Source organism: Pan troglodytes, chromosome 6 (assembly GCF_028858775.2).
Source record: "Pan troglodytes isolate AG18354 chromosome 6, NHGRI_mPanTro3-v2.0_pri, whole genome shotgun sequence".
Taxonomy (NCBI): domain Eukaryota; kingdom Metazoa; phylum Chordata; class Mammalia; order Primates; family Hominidae; genus Pan; species Pan troglodytes.
In genome coordinates this window covers 82,036,016-82,056,928 of record NC_072404.2, presented here as the reverse complement: position 1 = coordinate 82,056,928, position 20,913 = coordinate 82,036,016, and the positions used below count along the sequence as shown (strand labels likewise).

Genomic DNA, 20,913 nt, shown 5'->3' with positions numbered 1-20,913 from the left:
GGTGGTCTTTGTTTTTTGGGACTTGGCTCCCCAGCTTATTGCCCCAGCAGCTGAGAACGTCCTGTGAGACCCCCCAGTCTCCCCGATGCATTGCCATGACAAAGTGTTGGAGTTCCTGGGAATGTCCTGTCTCTATGTAGGCAGACCTAGAAACCACTGATCCATGTCTCCTGTCTCCCCAGCTGAGGAGGCTGGGGAGAGGAAGGAGGTCAGGAACTGCAGATCTCTTCCCGGTTTCTCTGGCCCAGAGAGCCTGAAACAGGGGTGCAGGAGGGGGCTGGGCTGAAGGACCTGGGGCTGAGGAAGGGGTGGGGCTTTTGAGGGAGTGGAGGTGTCCCCAGGGAATGGTGCTATGATGGGTCCTGGAGCCATGGAACAGCTCTGCTTGTGGGTGAGGCTTCCAGACTCCTAGGGCATGGTTCTGAGTCCCTGCTCCAGGCCCCGCAGTCCCCTCCAGGCTTACCATGCACGCCTGGGACCCAGCACTCTGTGCAGGCACTCACATGCGAACAGCCAGCCGGCCCCCCAGCAGTCCCTCTGAGAGCAAGCAAAAACAGGCAGCAAGTGATGACTGGAAAAGCACCCCATAAACAGTATGTAGATGTGGAAGGAGCAGTGGTCAGTTTCTGCATGTTGGCCTCCGTGCACAAGTGGCTGTGTGCATGTGTGCAGGTGTCCGGAGACACACAGGGTCCATTTGCACACACTGGCCATTGCTCAGTGACCATGTGCTTGTACGGTACACATTCATGTGCATGAAGACTGAACGCACAAACTGACCCAGTCACGGCGGACGGGCCGGAGCCCTCCAAATGCATCTTGATCTAGGGTTCAACCTGATGAAAACACAAAAACAGGGCTGGGTGTGGTGGCTCACACCTGTAATCCCAGCACTTTGGGAGGCCAAGGTTGGTGAATCATCTGAGGTCATCTGAGGTCAGGAGTTCAAGACCAGACTGGCCAACATGGTGAAACCGTGTCTCTATTAAAAATACAAAAATTAACTGAGCGGGGTGGTGCACGCCTGTAGTCCCAGCTACTTGGGAGGCTGAGACAGGAGAATCATTTGAACCGGGGAGGTGGAGGTTGCAGTGAGCCGAGATGGTGCCACTACACTCCAGCCTGGGCAAGAGAGTGAGACTCCATCTCGAAAAAAACAAAAACCAAAAAACAAAACAATAAGTTTATTGAACTAAAGGATACCTTCAGAAACAAAATGTTTAAAGCTTGTAATAGATTTAAAGCTTGAAAATATATCATTTTCATATCTATGACCATCAATGTGATCAAGGTGGTTTTTTGGAGAATGGAGCCTCTAAGAGTTTTTTGTTGAAAGATGGGTCTGGGAGCACCCTCTTCTGCTTTAAGCATTAAACTGGACCCTTCTTGGCCACTGCCTCCAGCCAGCCCCTTGGGCTGGATATCCTTCCTAAGGCAGGATAATGCAAAATTCACTGTGGCCTCTGTTCTTTAAAAAGAATGTTAACCAAAAAAAAAATTCTTAATAAAAATACAAAGAACTTTAACTCAGTTGGGCATGGTGGCTCATGCCCATAGAGTCCCAGCTGCTTTTGAGGCTGAGGCAGGAAGATTGCTTGAGCCCAGGAATTTGAGGGTACAGTGAGCTATTATTGCACGGCTGCACTCCAGCCTGGGCAACATAGCTAGACCCCTGTCTCTTTAAAAAAAAAAAAAAAAAAGGCTGGGCGGTGGCTCATGCCTATAATCCCAACACTTTGGGACGCCAGGGCAGGTGGATCACTTCAGGCTAGGAGTTCGAGACCAGCCTAGGCAAAAGAGTGACACCCCATCTTTACTAAAAAAACACAAAAATTCCCCAGGCGCATGGTGGTGCATGCCTGTAGTCTCAGCTACTTGGGAGGCTGAGGCAGGAGAATCGCTTGAACCTGGGAAGTAGAGGTTGCAGTGAGGTGAGATCACGCCACTGCATTTCAGCCTGCCTGACGGAGCGAGACTCAAAAAAAAAAAAAAAAAAAAATGCTGTAACCTCAAATAGGTGGTTTCTTTTAACCACCAATTTGTCCAAGCCACCTAGGTAGAGGAGTGGCGACAGTTGGCTCTGAATCTTTGGGGTACAGCCAGGGAAGTCTTTCTGGATGCTGTGATGGGCCAGGCCTCTACATCCAGCCGGCACTCAGGAGGGACTGAGCGCCTTTCCCTTCCCATGACCTCCACCTGCTGGGGCTGGTGCCCTCGAGTGGACACCCCCTACCCGGCCCCCACCATTGTGCCCTCCTTACCTTCCAGCCAGACAGCCAGCCCGCTGATCCCTGTCTCCCTCTCTCCCCACAGCTGACCACAGTGGCCGAGAAGTCGCGCGTGCTGCAGCTGGAGGAGGAGCTCACCCTGCGCCGAGGTGAAATCGAGGAGCTCCAGCAGTGCCTGTTGCACTCAGGTCCCCCGCCCCCGGACCACCCAGACGCCGCCGAGATCCTGCGGCTACGGGAGCGGCTGCTCTCGGCCAGCAAGGAACACCAGAGGGAGAGCGGGGTGCTGCGGGATAAATACGAGAAGGCCCTGAAGGCCTACCAGGCGGAGGTGGACAAGCTCCGCGCGGCCAACGAGAAGTACGCACAGGAGGTGGCGGGCCTGAAGGACAAGGTTCAGCAGGCCACCAGCGAGAACATGGGGCTAATGGACAACTGGAAATCCAAGCTGGACTCGCTGGCCTCGGACCACCAGAAGTCCCTGGAGGACCTCAAAGCCACCCTGAACTCGGGCCCAGGCGCCCAGCAGAAGGAGATCGGCGAGCTGAAGGCAGTGATGGAGGGCATCAAGATGGAGCACCAGCTGGAGCTGGGTAACTTGCAGGCCAAGCATGACCTGGAGACCGCCATGCACGTGAAGGAGAAGGAGGCCCTGCGGGAGAAGCTGCAGGAGGCCCAGGAGGAGCTGGCTGGGCTGCAGCGGCACTGGCGGGCCCAGCTGGAGGTGCAAGCCAGCCAGCACCGGCTGGAGCTGCAGGAGGCCCAGGACCAGCGCCGGGATGCCGAGCTGCGTGTGCACGAGCTGGAAAAACTGGACGTGGAGTACCGGGGCCAGGCGCAGGCTATCGAGTTCCTCAAGGAGCAGATCTCGCTGGCCGAGAAGAAGATGTTGGACTACGAGCGGCTGCAGCGGGCAGAAGCCCAGGGCAAACAGGAGGTCGAGAGTTTGCGGGAGAAGCTCCTGGTGGCTGAGAACAGACTCCAGGCGGTCGAGGCCCTGTGCTCCTCCCAGCACACCCACGTAGGCGCCTGCCCCTCCTGCTGGGGCGAGAGGGTCGGGCTGGGGAGGGCTTGGCCTTTTGCTGACCTCTGTTCTGCAGCCCAGGAAGCATTTCCCTTGTCCCCGAGAGCATGCCTGGGGCAGTCAAGGAAGGGGTCACCTGGCTTGGAGGAGGAGGTCCTTGGCCCTCTGTTAGAGGGGCAGTGCGCCCTGGTGACCAGGGAGAACCGAAGCTGGTCTGAGCTGACCTGGCTGCATCCCCCCGCACAGAGCAGACCTGGAGAGATGGGACCTCCGTGCAGAGGACGGGCTTTGATTTACCCATACATGTCTTAGGGTGCAGGGCTCCTAGGACCCGGGACCTCAGACCCTGTGCCCTGGGGCTGGCACAGACCTGAAGGCAAGCTCTGCCTATCCCCCTGGGGGCACCCATCTCCAACTCAGAAGCTCACCTGGGGAATCAGCGGCAGCCCCCTTTCTGCCAGTCCTAATGAGACTTTAGCAACGGTGCCAACAAGTACTTCCCCAGAATGTGGGAGTTCCCGGAGTGGGGTCTGGAAGGCTAGAGGGGGTGGCCCTAAAGAGGTCGCTGTCACCAATGTCAATTTTGCTCCAAATCTAGAAATTCCTTAAGCATCTACCCCTTCTTCCTTCAGCTGAACCCATCCTCCCAGCCCCTCTGAGGAGGTCAACACCCAGGTGGGCTGTGCCCACTCCACCAGGGCCAGGAAGGGCCTTTTGAGTGGCTCTGGGTACCACGTCTTATGCCAGGCCCTATGTGACTCCATTTCACCTTAACATCCTTAGATTGATACTGGCTCCATTTCACAGGTGAGCAAACCAAGACTTTCCCAGGTCCACAGCCTCTCAGTGGCAGAGATGTTCAACCCCATTCCCTGTGGGGCTGACAGAGAGTGCCCAAGACAACAGGAATTAATTCATAGGAGGGATGGCTAGCAACGGACTCTTGCCTGTATACAAATTGTACTCAGAGATTCTTGAGTTTCCAGTTCCCCCACATACATTTTTTTTTTTTTTTTTTTTTGAGATGGAGTTTTGCTCTTGTTGCCCAGGCTGGAGTGCAGTGGTGGGATCTCGGCTCACTGCAACCTCCGCCTCCCAGGTTCAAGCAATTCTCCTGTTTCAGCCTCCCAAGTAGCTGCAATTACAGGCATGCACCACCACGCCCAGCTAATTCTTATATTTTTAGTAGAGGTGGGGTTTCGCCAGGTAGTCCAGGCTGGTCTCAAACTCCTGACTTCAGGTGATCTGCCTGCCTCGGCCTCCCAAAGTGCTGGGATTACAGGCGTGAGGCACCATCCCTGGCCTTTTTTTTGGTTTTGTTTTTGAGACAGGGTCTTGTTCTGTCTCCCAGGCTGGAATGCAGTGGCATGATCATGGCTCACTACAGTCTCAACCTCCCAGGCTTGAGCGAGCCTCCCACTTCAGCCTTCCAAGTCGCCAGGACCACAGGTGTGCCCCACCACACCTGGCTAATTTTTATAGTTTTTGTAGAGATGGGGTTTCCTCATGTTGCCCAGGCTGGTCTCAAACTCCTGGGCTCAAGCTGTCTGCCCGCCTTTGCCTCCCAAAGTGCTGGGATTACAGGGAGTAGGTACTGCACCTGACCACCCTCATGTATATTCAAACCAGAATTTAGGGGTGGGTGTGGTGGCTCACACCTATAATTCCAGCATTTCGAGAGGCTGAGGCAGGAGGATTGCTTCAGGCCAGGAGTTTGAGACCAGCCTGGACAACATAGTTAGACCCCATCTCTACAAAAATAAAAAATTAGCCGAGTACAGTGGTAGTGTACCTGTAGTCCCCAGCTACGCTGGAGGCTGAGGCAAGAGGATCACTTGAACCCAGGTGTTTGAGGCTGCAGTGAGCTATGATTGCACCACTGCACTCCAGCCTGAGTGACAGAGTGAGGCTGTGACTCAAGAAAATAAACAAACCAAAAAAAACCCAGAATTTAGCATGTGGGCAGTAAGTTCTCAGGACTAATGAATCCAGGGTGCTTTTTTTGTCTAAAAGGAAATCTTTTTGCATCATGCCTTGAGGTCCCATGCCTTCCTGCCCCTTCTCCCAGGAAGGGATTTTTTTTTTTTAGCAAGTGCTCTTCCAGGATCCTGGGCTGAAAGAAAAGGAAGAAACCCAAATTAGCTTACGTGCACATGGCCTGATTAGCTGTTCAGGGCAGGCAGAAACAGCCTGCAACTCAGGAACTGAATTCCCTGAGCGGGGAGGTTTGAGGTTGCTATGGTTCCACAGAGCATAGGGGACAGAGGCCTGAGGATGCCTCCCCCAGTCCCTGCCCCTCATTCACAGGTGCCCTTGGACCAAGAAGTAGTAGTGGCCCCAGAAAGCCCATCTCCTGGCCGGGCGCGGTGGCTCACACCTGTAATCCCAGCTACTCAGGAGGCTGAGGCACAAGGATTACTTGAACCCGGGAGGTGGAGGTTGCAGTGAGCCAAGATCGTGCCACTGCACTCCGGCCTGGGCAACAGAGGGAGACTCCGTCTGGGAAAAAAAAAAAGCCCATCTCTTGATTTTCTGTATACACTGGGGCTTAGTCTAAACGCATATGTCCCCATGTTCAGAGGTTTAGGCCTAAGGACAACTGGACTTTTGGTCTCAGGTAGTAAATATGGGAATTTTAAAAATTATTTTAGTGGCCAGGTGCTGTGGCTCACACCTGTAATCCCAGCACTTTGGGATGCCAAGGCAGGTGGATCACCTGAGGTCAGGAGTTTGAGACCAGCCTGGCCAACATGGTGAAAACCCGTCTCTACTAAAAATACAAAAAATTAGCTGGGCATGGTGGCGGGTGCCTGTAATCCCAGCTACTCGGGAGGCTGAGGCAGGAGAATCGCTTCAGAGTCCTGGAGGCAGAGGTTGCAGTGAGCCAAGATCACGCCACTGCACTCCAGCCTGGGCGACGGAGTGAGACTCCATCTCAAAAAATAATAATAAAAAAACCCCAAAATTAGCTGGGCATGGTGGTGGGCACCTGTAATCCCAGCTACTCGCTCGGGAGGCCAAGGCAGGAGAATCGCTTGAACCCGGGAGGTGGAGGTTGCAGTGAGCTGAGATTGAGCCATTGCACTCTAGCCTGGATATCAGGGCGAGACTCCTTCTCAAAAAAAAAAAAAAAAAAGAAAAATTTAGTGTGAGCCTCATTACTGCATCGTATATAAATTATGATCCAAGGGGCTTAGTTCATTACAACTAATGGAGACTCAAATGGGACTTGGGATGTATGAACAGAAGTATGAGGGGCAGGATGATAGAGGTGACTGCCTACTCAGCTCTGTGCTTCCCTGATCTGCAGTGCCAGACTCTGGCTGGCTCGGAGGACAGCCAGCCTGGGCAGGAGACTGGAAACTCCTGCCAAGAGTGGCAGGGAGCCTATTGGTTGTGTTTTGACTTTTGTCATAGTGATGTGTGCCAGGCTGATTTTTTTTTTAATAGGTCTTTTCTTCTTTGGCCTCTGGGTTTATTATTAAAAAGATATGTTGGAGAGAAAGAAGCTAGCATTTAATGAAGTCCCTTCAGGAGGTGGCCCCAAGCACGCTGTGCACACACTAACCCAAAGCAGCCAATATTTGTCTGATGGATGGGAAACTGAGGCCAGAAGTCTTGTCTCTGGGAGACAGAGAAACAAATTCCCAGGACAAATTTCTGTAGGCGTTGCAGGGAAGGAGCCATCTGTTTAATATAATAAACATTTTCAACAAAGGAAGGGTAGGAGGTATTCATGTATAAGCTACACAGGCGGCCTTCAGCAGAGCTGGGTGCAGAATGGGGGTCCTCTGTTGTCAGGGAGGTCAGACTGAGGACGTCTGCACTCCCTGCCACCGCAGCAAGTCCCTGAGTCCGTCACTGAGGTCCCCCTTTGTAGGAGTAGGGTGTGCAAACTGCAGGTGTGCTTGCTGGGCTGGCTGGGGCTGGGGCCAAGGGGCAGAGGTGAGCATCCCCCTTACAGGGGCTCTTTTTGCAGATGATTGAGTCGAATGACATTTCAGAGGAGACGATCAGGACGAAGGAAACTGTGGAGGGTGAGTGGCCACCAGGCCGGGCGGGACTCTGGGCTCTGGGAAGAGGCTGGCTGGCTCTGCCTTCCTGCTGGGTCACATTTTGGTTTGCATCATCTGCCATTTGGTAAGAGTCATCTCCTGTGTGCTGTGAGCTATGTACTCCTGCAAGGGAGGAGGCCAGTTTACGGAGGGATAGGCATTGCACCAGCCTTCCAAGTTGCTGTCTTTTTTTTCTTTTGAAACAGATTTAATGGAATAGTAAACTTAATGGAATATCAAACCTTATTATTTGTTTGGTTTATATTTTATTTTTATTTATTTATTTAGTTTATACTTTACTTTTATTTATTTATTTATTTTAGACGGAGTTTCGCTCTGTCGCCAGGCTGGAGTACAGTGGTGTGATCTCAGCTCACTGCAACCTCCAACTCCCTGGTTCAAGCGATTCTCCTGCCTCAGCCTCCCGAGTAGCTGGGATTACAGGCATGCACCACCATGCCCAGCTAATTTTTGTATTTTTAGTAGAGACAGGGTTTCACCATGTTGACCAGGGTGGTCTCGATCTCCTGACTGCGTGATCCGCCCGCCTTGGCCTCCCAAAGTGTTGGGATTACAGGCATAAGCCACCGTGCCTAGCTGGTTTAAACTTTAAAAACAGGTCTAAACTTCAAATGGTTCAAAGGGCATATGGCAAACTCTTCCCTGTTCTCTATTCTTCCCTCCCTGAAGGCGCAGTGTTAGCTTCTTTATATCCCCTTTCCAGAAATATTTTGTGCAGGTACGAGCAAGCAAGTGACACAAATGGTACCATATCTTCCATTCTTTCAGCTCCTTCATTTATTCCATTTAACAATGTATCTTGGAGAGAGTTCCTTATCAGTAGTACATTCTTTTACAGGGTACAGAATATTCCGTTGTGTGGAGGTACCATTGTGTATTTAGCTGGTTTCCGATAACAATCACAGATTGTTTCCAGTCTTGGTCAGTTACAAAGATGGTAGACTGTTTCCAGTCTTGGTCAATTACAAACACCACTGTAGAAAATTACCTTGACTTCCATTGGGCTCAACCAATTTTAATTCCCACCAGCTGTGGTTGAAAACCTGTTTCCCCTCAAACTCCATCAACAAAACGTTTGATCAGACTTTGTGATCTTTGCCAATCTGAAAGGTAAAAGGTGTAACTTCAACTCACCTTTCTCTTATGTGGATGAAGTTAAGAGGTATTTCTATTTGCATTTTTTTTTTTTGAGACGGAGTTTCACCCTTGTTGCCCAGGCTGGAGTGCAATGATGCAATCTCAGCTCACTGCAACCTCCGCCTCCCAGGTTCAAGCAATTCTCCTGCCTTAGCCTCCTGAGTAGCTGGGATTACAGGCATGCACCACCACGCCTGGCTAATTTTTGTTTTTTTTTTTTTTAGTAGAGACGGGGTTTCTCCATGTTGAGGCTGGTCTTTTTTTTTTTTTTTTTTTTTTTAAGACAGAGTCTCACTCTGTTGCCCAGGCTGGAGTGCAGTAGCACGATCTCAGCTCACCACAACCTCCACCTCCCAGGTTCAAGCAATTCTCCTGCCTCAGCCTCCTGAGTAGCTGGGACTACACGTGCATGCCACCATGCCCTGCTAATTTTTTTTTTTTTTTTTTTTAGTAGAGATGGAGTTTCACTATGTTGGCCAGGCTGGTCTCAAACTCCTGACCTCATGATCCTCCCGCCTTGGTCTCCCAAAGTGCTGGGATTACAGGCATGAGCCACCATGCCCGGCTTCTATTTGCATTTCTATTTGTGTCTTTTGACCATTTTTTTCTGATTGGGTTATTGATCTTTTTGCTGATTTTTAGAAGCTCTTTATGTATGACATTGCAGACATTTTCCCCACTTTGTCATTTGCCTTTTGACTTTTTTCTTATGGTGGTGTTGGCCATGCAGATATTTAAAAAATCAGGCCAGGTATGGTGGCTCACACTTGTAATCCCAGCACTTTGGGAGGCTGAGTTAGGAGTATTGCTTGAGCCCAGGAGTTCAAGACCAGCCTGGGCAACATAGTGAGACCCTGTCTCTACAAAAAATACCCCCCTCCAAAAATTAGCCAGGTATGGTGGCATGCAGCTATAGTCCCAGATACTTGGGAAGGTGAGGCGGGAGGATCTCTTGAGCCCAGGAAGTGGAGGCTGCAGTGAGCTACGATCATGCCACTGCACTCCAGCCTGAGCAATAGAGTGAGACCCTGTCACCAAAAAAAAAAAAAAAAATCAATTCTTTTTTAGTTTAAAAAATGTATCCAGTAGTTTCTTCTGGTACTTTTCTGTCATATTTTCTATGCTGAAATCTCTGATCCATCTAGAATTCATCCTTATATAAGGTGTGAGATAAGGATCCATTTTTATTTTTTCCCAAAGGAATACCCACTTATCCCAACACTATTTTTGAAAATGGTCATTTTCTCCCCCCAACCCTCATTGATTGGAATTACTAACCTTATTGTCCTTAAATTCACTTACGTAATTGACTCTATTTCTGGACTTTTGTTCTATTCCAATGACTTGTTATTCTCTTCATGTGCCAATTCTATAATGTTTTAATTAGTCAAGCTTTGTCTATGTTGTAATTTCTGGCATGGCTTGTTCTTCTCTGCTTTATCAAAATTCTCTTGGCTATTGTTTAAAAACTAAGCTGAAATTAACATAAAATAGACATGTGCAGGTTTGTTATAAAATTAACAAATGAAAAAAATTAACATAACATGCAATCAGCCATTTTAAAGCAAACACTTCAATGGCATTTAGCGCAGTCAACAATGTAGTACACCCAGCACTTCTGTCTGGTTTCCAAAACATTCTCATGGGCTGGATTTGGTGGCTTACACCTGTAATTCCAGCACTTTGGGAGGCCCGGGCAGGAGAATTGCTTGAAGTCAGGAGTTCAAGACCAGCCTGGACAACATGGTGAAAACCCATCTCTACAAAAGAAAAGAAAAAGAAATAAAGAAAAAACAAACATTCTCATCACCCCAAAAGGAGAACCCATACCCACTAGCAGTGCTTCTCCATCCTCCTCTCCCCCCAGCCCATCACAACCACTAATTTACTTTCTATCTCTGTGGATTTATCTATTTGGAACATTTCATGTCAGGAGTTCGAGACCAGCCTGGTCAAAATGGTAAAACCCAGTCTCTACTAAAAATACAAAAATTAGCTGGGTGTGGTGGTGTGCGCCTGGAATCCCAGCTACGCAGGAAGATGAGGCAGAGAGAATCACTTGAACCTGGGAGGCAGAGGTTGCAGTGAGCCAAGATCGCGCCACTGCACTCCTGCCTGGGTGACAGAGTGAGACTCCATCTCAAACAACAACAACGACAACAAAACAAAACAAAACAAAAAAGAACCTCATTCTTTTTTGTGGCCAAATGATATTCCATTGTATGGACATACCACATTTTGTTGATCCATTCCTCAGTTGATGGGCATTTGGGTTGTTTCCACCTTTTGGCTATTGTGAATGATGCTGCTAAGAATATAGATATGCATGTACTTGTTAAGTACCTGTTTTCAGTGCTTTGGGGTATATACCTAGAAGAGTAGAATGCTAGGTCATATGATTTTTTTTTTTTTTTTTTTTTTGAGATGGAGTCTCACTCTGTCACCCAGTGCAGTGGCGCAATCTTGGCTCACTGCAACCTCCGCCTCCCAGGTTCAAGCGATTCTCCTGCCTCAGTCTCCTGAGTAGTTGGGATTAAAGGTGTGCGCCATCACGCCTGGCTAATTTTTGTATTTTTAGTAGAGACAGGGTTTCGCAATGTTGGCCAGACTGGTCTTGAACTCCTGGCCTCAATTGATGCACCTGCCTCGGCCTCCTGAAGTGCTGGGATAACAGGCGTGAGCCACTGCGCCTGGCCTCATATGGTAATTCAATGTTTAAATTTTTGAGGAACTGCCAAACTCTTGGGTATTCTTGCTCATTTTTATAAGTGACTTAAAATCGGCACATCTAGTTCCACCAAAATTTTAAATCAGGCTGGGCGCAGTGGCTCACACTGTAATCCCAGGACTTTAAGAGGCTGAGGCAAGAAGATCACTTGAGCCTAGGAGTTCAACACCAGCCTGGGAAACATAGTAAGACCTTGTCTCTTCAAAAAATAAACAATTAGGCTAGGCGCGGTGGCTCATGCCTATAATCCCAACACTTTGGGAGGCCGAGGTGGGTGGATCACTTGAGGTCAAAAGTTCATGTCCAGCCTGGCGGACATGGTGAAACCCTGTCTCTACTAAAAATACAAAAAAAAAAAAAAAAAAAAAAAAAGTTAGCCGGGTGTGGTGATGCATGCCTGTAATCCCAGCTACTCAGGAGGCTGAGGCAAGATAATTTCTTGAACCTGGGAGGTGGAGGTTGCAGTGAGCCGAGATGGCGCCACTGCACTCCAGCCTGGGTGACAGAGCGAGACTCTGTCTCCAAAAATATAAAAAATAAAAAATTAGCCAGATGTGGTGGCACATGCCTGTGGTCTCAGCTACTCGGGAGGCTGAGGAAGGAGGATCACTTGAACCCAGGGGGTCGAGGCTGCAGTGAGCTATGATTGCACACTCCACTCCAGCCTGAGCAACACAATGAGAACCTGTCTCAAAAAAAAAAAAAAAAAAAAAAAGTTAAAATCGTGTTGGTATTTTTAGTGGTATTACATTCCCTTTATAAATTAACTTGCAGAAGGTGGAGATGTTTCTGGGTACTTGGCATCCATTCTGTCCTTTATGGCTGTGAGGAGCACCCAGGCTTGAATACACATGACCGGTGACCTAGGCACTGTTAGCACTGTTAGCACTGTTATTGTTTTCCCTGTTTTTCACTTGAGGGGACTAAGGCTGTGACAGGTTACCTAAGACCACATAGTGTCGGGTCTTCTTTTTTTTTTTTTTTTTTTGAGACAGAGTTTTGCTCTTGTTGCCCAGGCTGGAGTGCAATGGTGCGATCTCAGCTCACCGCAACCTCTGCCTCCCAAGTTCAAGCGATTCTCCTGCCTCAACCTCCCAAGTAGCTGGAATTACAGGCATGCACCACCACGCCCAGCTAATTTTGTATTTTTAGTAGAGATGGGGTTTCTCCATGTTGGTCAGGCTGGTCTCGAACTCCCGACCTCAGGTGATCCACCTGCCTTGGCCTCCCAAAATGCTGGGATTATAGGCATGAGCCACCTCGCCCAGCCTCTTTTTTTTTTTTTTTTCTTTTTGAGACCGAGTCTCGCTGTGTCGCCCAGGCTGGAGTGCAATGGCACTATCTTGGCTTACTGCTGCCTCTGCCTCCCGGGTTCAAACGATTCTCCTGCCTCAGCCTCCCTAATAGCTGGGATTACAGGCACCTGCCACTATGCCCAGCTAATTTTTGTATTTTTAGTAGAGACTCGGTTTCACCATGTTTGTCTTGAACCCCTGACCTCAGGTGATCCGCCGGCCTCGGCCTCCTAAAGTGCTGGGATTACAGGCATGAGCCACCACGCCCGGCCAGTGTCAGGTCCTCTTCTTCAGGAGGGGTTACCCAGCGAAACGGCTGGAGTGAGGAAGAACTTGGACCCTGGAGGCCAAGTGTGACCTCGTCACAGAGCTCCTGTGGGAGGGCCACGGCCCTACCCACTGCTGGTTTGGGCCAGGAGCATTGATGCTTGTCGTCTCTCCTCTCTCCCCTAGGCCTGCAGGACAAGCTGAACAAGAGGGACAAAGAGGTGACAGCCTTGACCTCCCAGACCGAGATGCTCAGGGCCCAAGTAAGTGGTAAGTCTCCCTCCCGCAGGGCAGATGCGGGGGGCTTTCACTGGGGCCGTGCCATTCAGCTGCCAATTGAGCATGGAGTGGGTCGGGGCCTGGCTTAGGGTCCCCTCCCCGACTCTGCTTTAAGAAGAAAAGGACTGGCTGGTCGCGGTGGCTCACGCCTGTAATCCCAGCACTTTGGGAGTCCGAGGCAGGCGGATCACCTGAGGTCAGGAGTTCGAGACCAGCCTGGCCAACATGGTGAAACCTCGTCTCTACTAAAAATACAAAAATTAGCCGGGCATGGTGGCATGCACCTGTAATCCCAGCTACTCGGGAGGCTGAGGCAGGAGAATCGCTTGAACCTGGGAGGCAGAGCTGCCAGTGAGCCGAGATGGCGCCACTGCACTCCAGCCTGGGTGACAGAGCGAGACTCCATCTCAAAAAAAAAAAAAAAAAAAAAAAGGGCCAGGGCCAGGTCACCTGCACCAGACAGACATGTACCTGGGGAGCAGTGAGTGGCCCACATGTGGTCCATCCTATAATGCCTCCCCACCAGCTTCTGTCCCCAGAGCCAGCTCTGTGTTCTCTGTGTCCTGAAATTCTATCCCAGGTTCCCTCTTTCTGGTCCTGAAGACTTTCTGGTTTCTCTCTCTCTCTCTCTTTTTGCTTTTGTTTTTGAGACGGGTTGCACTCTGTCACCCAGGCTGGAGTGCAGTGGTGCAATCTCAGCTCACTGAAACCTCCACTTCCCGGGTTCAAGCGATTCTCCTGCCTCAGCTTCCTGAGTAGCTGGGATTACAGGCGCTCACCACCACGCCCGGCTAATTTTTGTATTTTTTTAGTAGAGATGGGGTTTCACCATGTTGGCCAGGCTGGTCTCCAACTCCTGAGCTCAGGTGATCCACCTGCCTTGGCCTCCCAAAGTGCTGTGATTACAGGTGTGAGCCACCACGCCCGGCCCCTGGCCCTGCTTCTTGTTCACCAGAACACCAGTGGTGGTGGGCATGAGACAGCCCCCCACCTCGGAAATGGTTGCCAACCTGTCTTCTGTCCATCCCCCAGTACAAGGCAGAATTGGCCCCAAAAAAGGTCAGTGGACCTCAGACTCCTCCAAGGCCAAGGTGAAGGTGAAGCTCTTCCTAATCCAGGCGACAGTGTAAACACACGTGTGATATCGCTCCCCACACCAGGAGCCCAAGCAGCTGCTGTGCTTGGCGAGGATTGATCTGTTTATTGTACCTGTTCTCTCAGGCCCCTTGCCACCTGGCTTGTAGGGACAACTGAGACCAATGGTGCTTTTAAAATTATGCAGTGGAGGCCATGAGCGATGCTCATGCCTATAATCTCAGCACTTTGGGAGGCCGAGGAGGGAGGTTTGCTTGAGGCCAGGGGTTCGAGACCAGCCTATGAAACATTGTGAGGCCTCATTTCTATGAAACATACAAAAATTTGGCCGGGGCTGGGCATGGTGGCCTGTAATCCCAGCAATTTGGGAGGCCGAAGCAGGTAGATCACCTGAGGTCAGGAGTTTCAGACCAGCCTGGCCAACATGGTGAAATCCCGTGTCTACTAAAAATACAAAAAAATTAGCTGAGCGTGGTAGCGTGCACCTGTAGTCCCAGCTACTCAGGAGGTTGAGGCAGGAGAGTCACTTGAACCCGGGAGGTAGAGGTTGCAGTAAGTCGAGATTGTGCCATGGCACTCCAGCCTGGCAGCGGAGTGAGACTCTGTCACACACACACAAAAAAAACAATTAGCCAGGCATGGTGGTGGGCACCTGTAATCTCAGCTACTTGGGAGGTTGAGGCAGGAGAATTGCTGCAACCCGGGAGGCGGAGGTTGCAGTGAGCTGAGAACATGCCATTGCACTCCTGGGCCGACAATAGCAAGACTCCGTCTCAAAAAAAAAAAAAAAATTTGGCCGGGCACCGCGGCTCACATCTGTATCCCAGCACTTTTGAAGGCCAAGTTGGGTGGATTGTTTGAGGTCAGGAGTTCGAGATCAGTCTGGTCAACATGGTGAACCCCATCTCTACTAAATATACAGAAATTAGCCAGGTGTGGTGGCACATGCCTGTAGTCCCAGCTACTTGGGAGGTTGAGGCAGAAGAATTGCTTGAACCCAGGAAGCGGAGGTTGTAGTGAGCCAAGATCGTACCACTGCACTCTAGCCTGGGTGACAGAGTGAGACTTTGTCTCCAAAAAAAAAAACCGCCAGGTATGATGGTGCACTCCTGTAGTCCCAGCTACTCAGGAGGCTGAGGCAGGAGGATTGCTTGAGCTCAGGAGTTGGAGGCTGCAATGAGCTATAATTGTGCCACTGTACTCCAGTCTGGGTGACAGAGCCAGACCCAATCTCTAAAAACACCGCCAAAACTATGCAGTGGGGTATGTCACCTTCATCCCCTGGGAGAATCAGCGCCCTGCCCAGGTCTTTGCCCTTGGGTGGGACAGAAGCTCACGTGTTCCCAATCCTCTTCCTCCCTTCCCTGCCGGCTGACCCCAGCGCTGGAGAGCAAGTGTAAGTCGGGCGAGAAGAAGGTGGACGCCCTCCTGAAGGAGAAGCGGCGCCTGGAGGCGGAGCTGGAGACCGTGTCCCGGAAGACCCACGACGCCTCGGGCCAGCTAGTCCTCATCAGCCAGGAGCTGCTGCGGAAGGAGCGGTGAGGCTGCCGTGGGGCCGGCTGGGTCTTCCCTGTGGCCCTGGCCCTTGCTCCACTTCTTGACATTAGCTCATGTTATCTTGGGGCAGAGAGGGGGGCAGAGCTGGTAGGCCAGGTGGCCGATCTCGAGCGATCACCCTGCTCTCCTCTAAGCTCCGATAAAGTCTCCAAAGCCTCTACACTGTTTTCCAAGCAGAGCTTATAGAAAAGAGTAGGGCCAGGCACAGTGGCTCATGCCTGTAATCCCAGCACTTTGGGAGGCTGAGGCAGGAGGATTGAGCCCAGGAGTTCAAGACCAGCCTGGGCAACATAGTGAGACCCCTATCTCTAAAAAAAAAAAAAAAAAATTAGGCTGGGTGCAGTGGCTCACACTTGTAATCCCAGCGCCTTGGGAGGCCGAGGCAGCCGGATCACCTGAGGTCAGGGGTTCAAGACTAGCCTGGCCAAAATGGTGAAACCCTGTTTCTACTAAAAATACAGAAATTAGCTGGGTGTAGTGGTGTGTGCCTGTAGTCCCAGCTACTCAGGAGGCTGGGGCATGAGACTTCCTTGAACCCGAGAGGAGGAGGCTGCAGTGAGCTGAGATCATGCCACTGCACTCCAACCTGGGTGACCAGAGCAAGACTCCATCTCAAAAAAAAATAATAATAAAGTTTTTTTTTTTTTCTTTTAATTAGCCAAGCCTGGTGGTATGCACCAGTAGTCCTAGCTACTTGGGAGGCTGAGGCAGGATGATCTCTTGAGCCCAGGAGTTCGAGGCTGCAGTCAGCTATGTCATACCACTGCACTCCAGCCTGGGCAATAGAGCAAAACCCTGTCTCTTTAAAAAAAAAAAAAAAAAAGAAAGAAAGAAAGAAAGGAAGGAAGGAAGGAAAGGAAGGAAAGGAAGGAAAGGAAAGAAAGGAAAGAAAGGAAAGGAAAGGAAAGAAAAGAAAGAAAGAAAAGATTAATGCCTCCCCAAAATGTTTGGTCTCAGGGACCCCTTTAAACTCCTAAAAATTATTGAGGATCCCCAAAGAGCTTTTGTTTGTTTATTCTATATTTACCATATTAGAATTAAGACTGAAAAAGTGTAAGATACGAATCCATCTTAAAATAAGAAGCCAGGCCGGGCGTGGTGGCTCACACTTGTAATCCCAGCACTTTAGAAGGCTGAGGCAGGAGGATCACTTGAGCCAAGGACTTTGAGACCAGCCTGGGCAACATGGCAAAACCCCCTCTCTACCAAAAACACAAAATTTAACTGGGCGTAGTAGCATACATCTGTAATCCCAGCTACTCAGGATGCTGAGGTGGGAGGATCACCTTAGGTGGCAAGTCGAGGCTGCAGTGAGCCAAGGTCTTGCTACTGCACTGCAGCCTGGGCGGTGGCAGTAAGACCCTGTCTCAAAAAATAAAATTAATAAGCCAATTGCATGTAACATAAGTAGCATGCTTTTGATAAAAAGTAACTATTTTCTGGCGGGGGGTGGGGGGGGTGGGTGGGGGACTGGGCGGGGTGGCTCCTGCCTGTAATCCCAGCACTTTGGGAGGTCGAGGTGGGCAGATCACCTCAGGTCGTGAGTTCAAGACCAGCCTGTCCAACATGGCGAAACCCTGTCTCTACTAAAAATACAAAACATTAGCCAGGCGTGTTGGCAGGCACCTGTAATCCCAGCTACTCGGGAGGCTGAGGCAGGAGAATCTCTTGAACCCGGAAGGCGGAGGTTGCAGTGAGCCGAGATTGCGCCACTACACACCAGCCTGGGCAACAAGAGCGAAACTCCATCAAAAAAAAAAAGTAACTATTTTCCAAAACAAAAAATATTTACTGGGAAGAGTGGCATTATTTCAAATTTTTGCAAAATCCTTGAATATTGGGGCTTAATAGGAGAAACTAGATTCTGGCATCTTTTTCCATGTTCCATCTTTGCAATTTGCTCTTTTGGTTGAACTATGTTCTAAAAATCTGATCTTACATAGATATGTAGTTAGAAAAGAAAGGAGTATTTGAATATCCTTTTCAGATCATGGTTAGTATGTCTACTAGCCCCAGAAAAAACCTATTGTATTCTGAAGAGAAGTAATGAAAATAGTTTTGTTATTATTACAAAAATAGTTTTGAGCCATAGATCCCTTGAAAAGGTTTTAAGGGACCCACTGGGATTTCCTCAGAACACACTTTAGCATCCAATGAGCTAGATTCAGTCGATAGACATGGTTTGTGTGGTCCCTCTGAGCCTTTAAGAAATTAGACTAACAATTAAAAATCAGAAGATGGGGCCAGGCGCAGTGCTTCACCCCTGTAATACCAGCACTCTGGGAGGCCAAGGCGGGCGGATCACTTGAACTCAGGAGCTTGAGACCAGCCTGGTCAACATGGCGAAACCCCATCTCTACTAAAAATACAAAAATTAGCCAGGCATGGTGGCACGCACCTGTAGTCCCAGCTACTCAGGAGGCTGAGGCAGGAGAGTCACTTGAACCCGGGAGGCAGAGGTTGCAGTGAGTCGAGATTGTGCCACTGCACTCCAGCCTGGGCAATAGAGTGAGACTCTGTCTCAAAGAAGAAGAAGAAGAAAAAAGGTTAATTAATTAAAGAAAATAAAAATCAAATGTTACAGAAAAGCCAGATTTCTCCACATTCCCTTAAAAAATGGGAAGATCTGGCATGGCATGGTGGCTCACACCTGAAATCCCAGCACTTTGGGAGGCGGAGACTGGAGGATCACTTGAGCTGAGGAGTTCAAGACCAGCCTGGGCAACACAGCAAGACCCCATCTCTACAAAAAAATAGAAAAATAGCTGGGCGTGGCTGGGCGCAGTGGCTCACGCCTGTAATCCCAGCACTTTGGGAGGCCGAGGCAGGCAGATCACGAGGTCAGGAGATCGAGACCATCCTGCCTAACACGATGAAACCCTGTCTCTACTAAAAATACAAAAAATTAGCCAGGCGTGGTGGTGGGCACCTGTAGTCCCAGCTACTCGGGAGGCTGAGTCAGGAGAATGGCGTGAACCTAGGAGGCGGAGCTTGGAGTGAGCCAAGATCACACCGCTGTACTCCAGCCTGGGCGACAGAGTGAGACTCCATCTCAAAAAAAAAAAAAAGAAAAGAAAAGAAAAGAAAATAGCTGGGCGTGGAGCACACACCTGTAGGTCCCAGCTACTCAGGAGGCTGCGGTAGTAGGATTACTTGGGCCCAGGAAGTGGAGACTCAGTAAGCCATGATCATACCACAGCCTGGGCGACAGAGCAAGACCCTGTCTCAAAAAACAATAAGTAAAAGATTGAGTGTGGTGGCTGCTCACGCCTGTAATCCCAGCACTTTGGGAGGCCGAGGCAGGTAGATCACCTGAGGTCAGGAGTTCGAGACCAGCCTGGCCAAGATGATGAAACCCCATATCTACTAAAAATACAAAAATTATCCAGGTATGGTGAAGCACGCCTGTAATCCCAGCTACTTCAGGCAGGAGAATCACTTGAACTAGGAGGTGGAGGTTGCAGTGAGCCAAGATCGTGCCATTGCACTCCAGCCTGGGCAACAAGAGTGAAACTCTGTCTCAAAAATAATAATCATAATAAACACAATTTTAAAAAATAACAAATGGCAAGACCTAACAACACAGGACAGACTTCCAGCATGGCGATCACCCCATCATAGTTGGGGAGCCCCTGCCCCCTTCTGATGGGCGTGGGCCCCCTGAGTCTCCTGGGGAGGCCCCACTTTCCCTTCATTATTTTTCTTACTCCCAATTCCCCAGCCCCTGTAAGCATTTGCTTTTTTTTTTTTGAGACGGAGTCTTACTCTGTTGCCCAGGCTGCAGTACAGTGGTGCGATCTCAGGTCACTGCAACCTCCACCTTCTGGGTTCAAGCGATTCTCCTGCCTCAGCCTCCCGAGTAGCTGGGATTACAGGCGCCCATCACCATGCCCAGCTAATTTTTAGTAGGGACAGGGTTTCACTATGTTGGCCAGGCTGGTCTCCAACTCCTAACCTCAAGTGATCTGCCTGCCTCTGCCTCCCAAAGTGCTGGGAGTACAGGCATGAGCCACGGCACCGGGCCCAGCATTTGCATTTCTTTTTTTTTTTGAGACGGAGTTTTGCTCTTGTTGTCCAGGCTGGAGTGCAGTGGCACAATCTCTGCTCACTGCAACCTGCACCTCCTAGGTTCAAGTGATTCTCCTGCCTCAGCCTTACGAGTAGCTGGGATTACAGGCATGTGCCACCATGCCCGGCTAATTTTGTATTTTTAGTAGAGATGGGGTTTCTCCATGTTGGTCATGCTGGTCTCGAACTCCCGACCTCAGGTGATCCACCCGCCTCAGCCTCCCAAAGTGCTGGGAATACAGGTGTGAGCCACTCTGCCGGGCCCAGCATTTGCATTTCAACCCGAGTTAAAGGAGTCTCTTTGAAGCACAGACATCCTTTTGTAAAAGAAGAAATGCTACCTCCTTTCCTTCTATACAGATTAGGAGTTGCTCTAGCTACATTTGCTACAAATCTAACACCTTTCTAGAAACTGTAGCCCTGCCCAGGAAGGAAACAGATGCGATGAGGCAATCTAGGAATTTTCCAGAACAACACTGCCCTCTGCAGATGCAGCCTGTGCTTTTTCCAGCAGGAACAAACCAGCCAGGCCCCTGGCCAGGGTTCCAGGGCTGCCCTCCCTCCCCTGTCTCCCATCCTAAGTGGAAAAGTTATTCTTGGTGCCCTGCCTGGTCTCACCTTCTCCGAGGAAGCTTTCCGCCCTGTCTCAGCCACAGGATGCCCCTCCACTAAGTCTCGATAGAACTTCCTGGAGTTTTGGGTCTTTATCCATTGTCTCTGAATTTTCCCTGTCATCTGAAGCCACATTTCCTCTTTCCCAGAGGGCCTTGTCCCCGTCTCCCTGCTGTCAACAGCCTCCTTCCATCCTTCAGCTCTCATCAGTTATGAGATTCCTCCCTTCTGGGATACCTTCTTTTTCTTCTTCTTTTTTTTTTTTTTCTGAGACGGAGTTTTGCTCTGTGACCCAGGCTGGAGTGCAGTGGCGCAATCTTGGCTCACTGCAACCTCTGCCTCCTGGGTTCAAGCAATTCTCCTGCCCCAGCCTCTCAAGTAGCTGGGATTACAGGCATGCGCTACGACGCCCGGCTAATTTTGTATTTTTAGTAGAGACGGGGTTTCACCATGTTGACAGGCTGGTCTTGACTCATGACCTCAAGTAATCTGCCCGCCTTGGCCTCCCAAAGTGCTGGGATTACAGGCATGTGCTACCACACCCAGC

General features: G+C 50.1%; 1 protein-coding gene across 4 annotated transcripts in view; it reads left to right on the top strand.

The window, feature by feature from the left end:
- The window catches only part of CLIP2 (CAP-Gly domain containing linker protein 2), a 114,339-nt gene that overhangs the window by 82,945 nt on the left and 10,481 nt on the right, over positions 1–20,913 (top strand). For all 4 annotated transcript variants that reach the window (XM_531035.7, XM_001150007.6, XM_054655783.2 and 1 more), the window contains 4 exons: positions 2,314–3,249; positions 7,232–7,289; positions 12,942–13,025; positions 15,511–15,667. In XM_531035.7, the coding sequence (XP_531035.2) occupies positions 2,314–3,249; positions 7,232–7,289; positions 12,942–13,025; positions 15,511–15,667 (1,235 nt within the window). The remainder of the gene's footprint in view (positions 1–2,313; positions 3,250–7,231; positions 7,290–12,941; positions 13,026–15,510; positions 15,668–20,913) is intronic.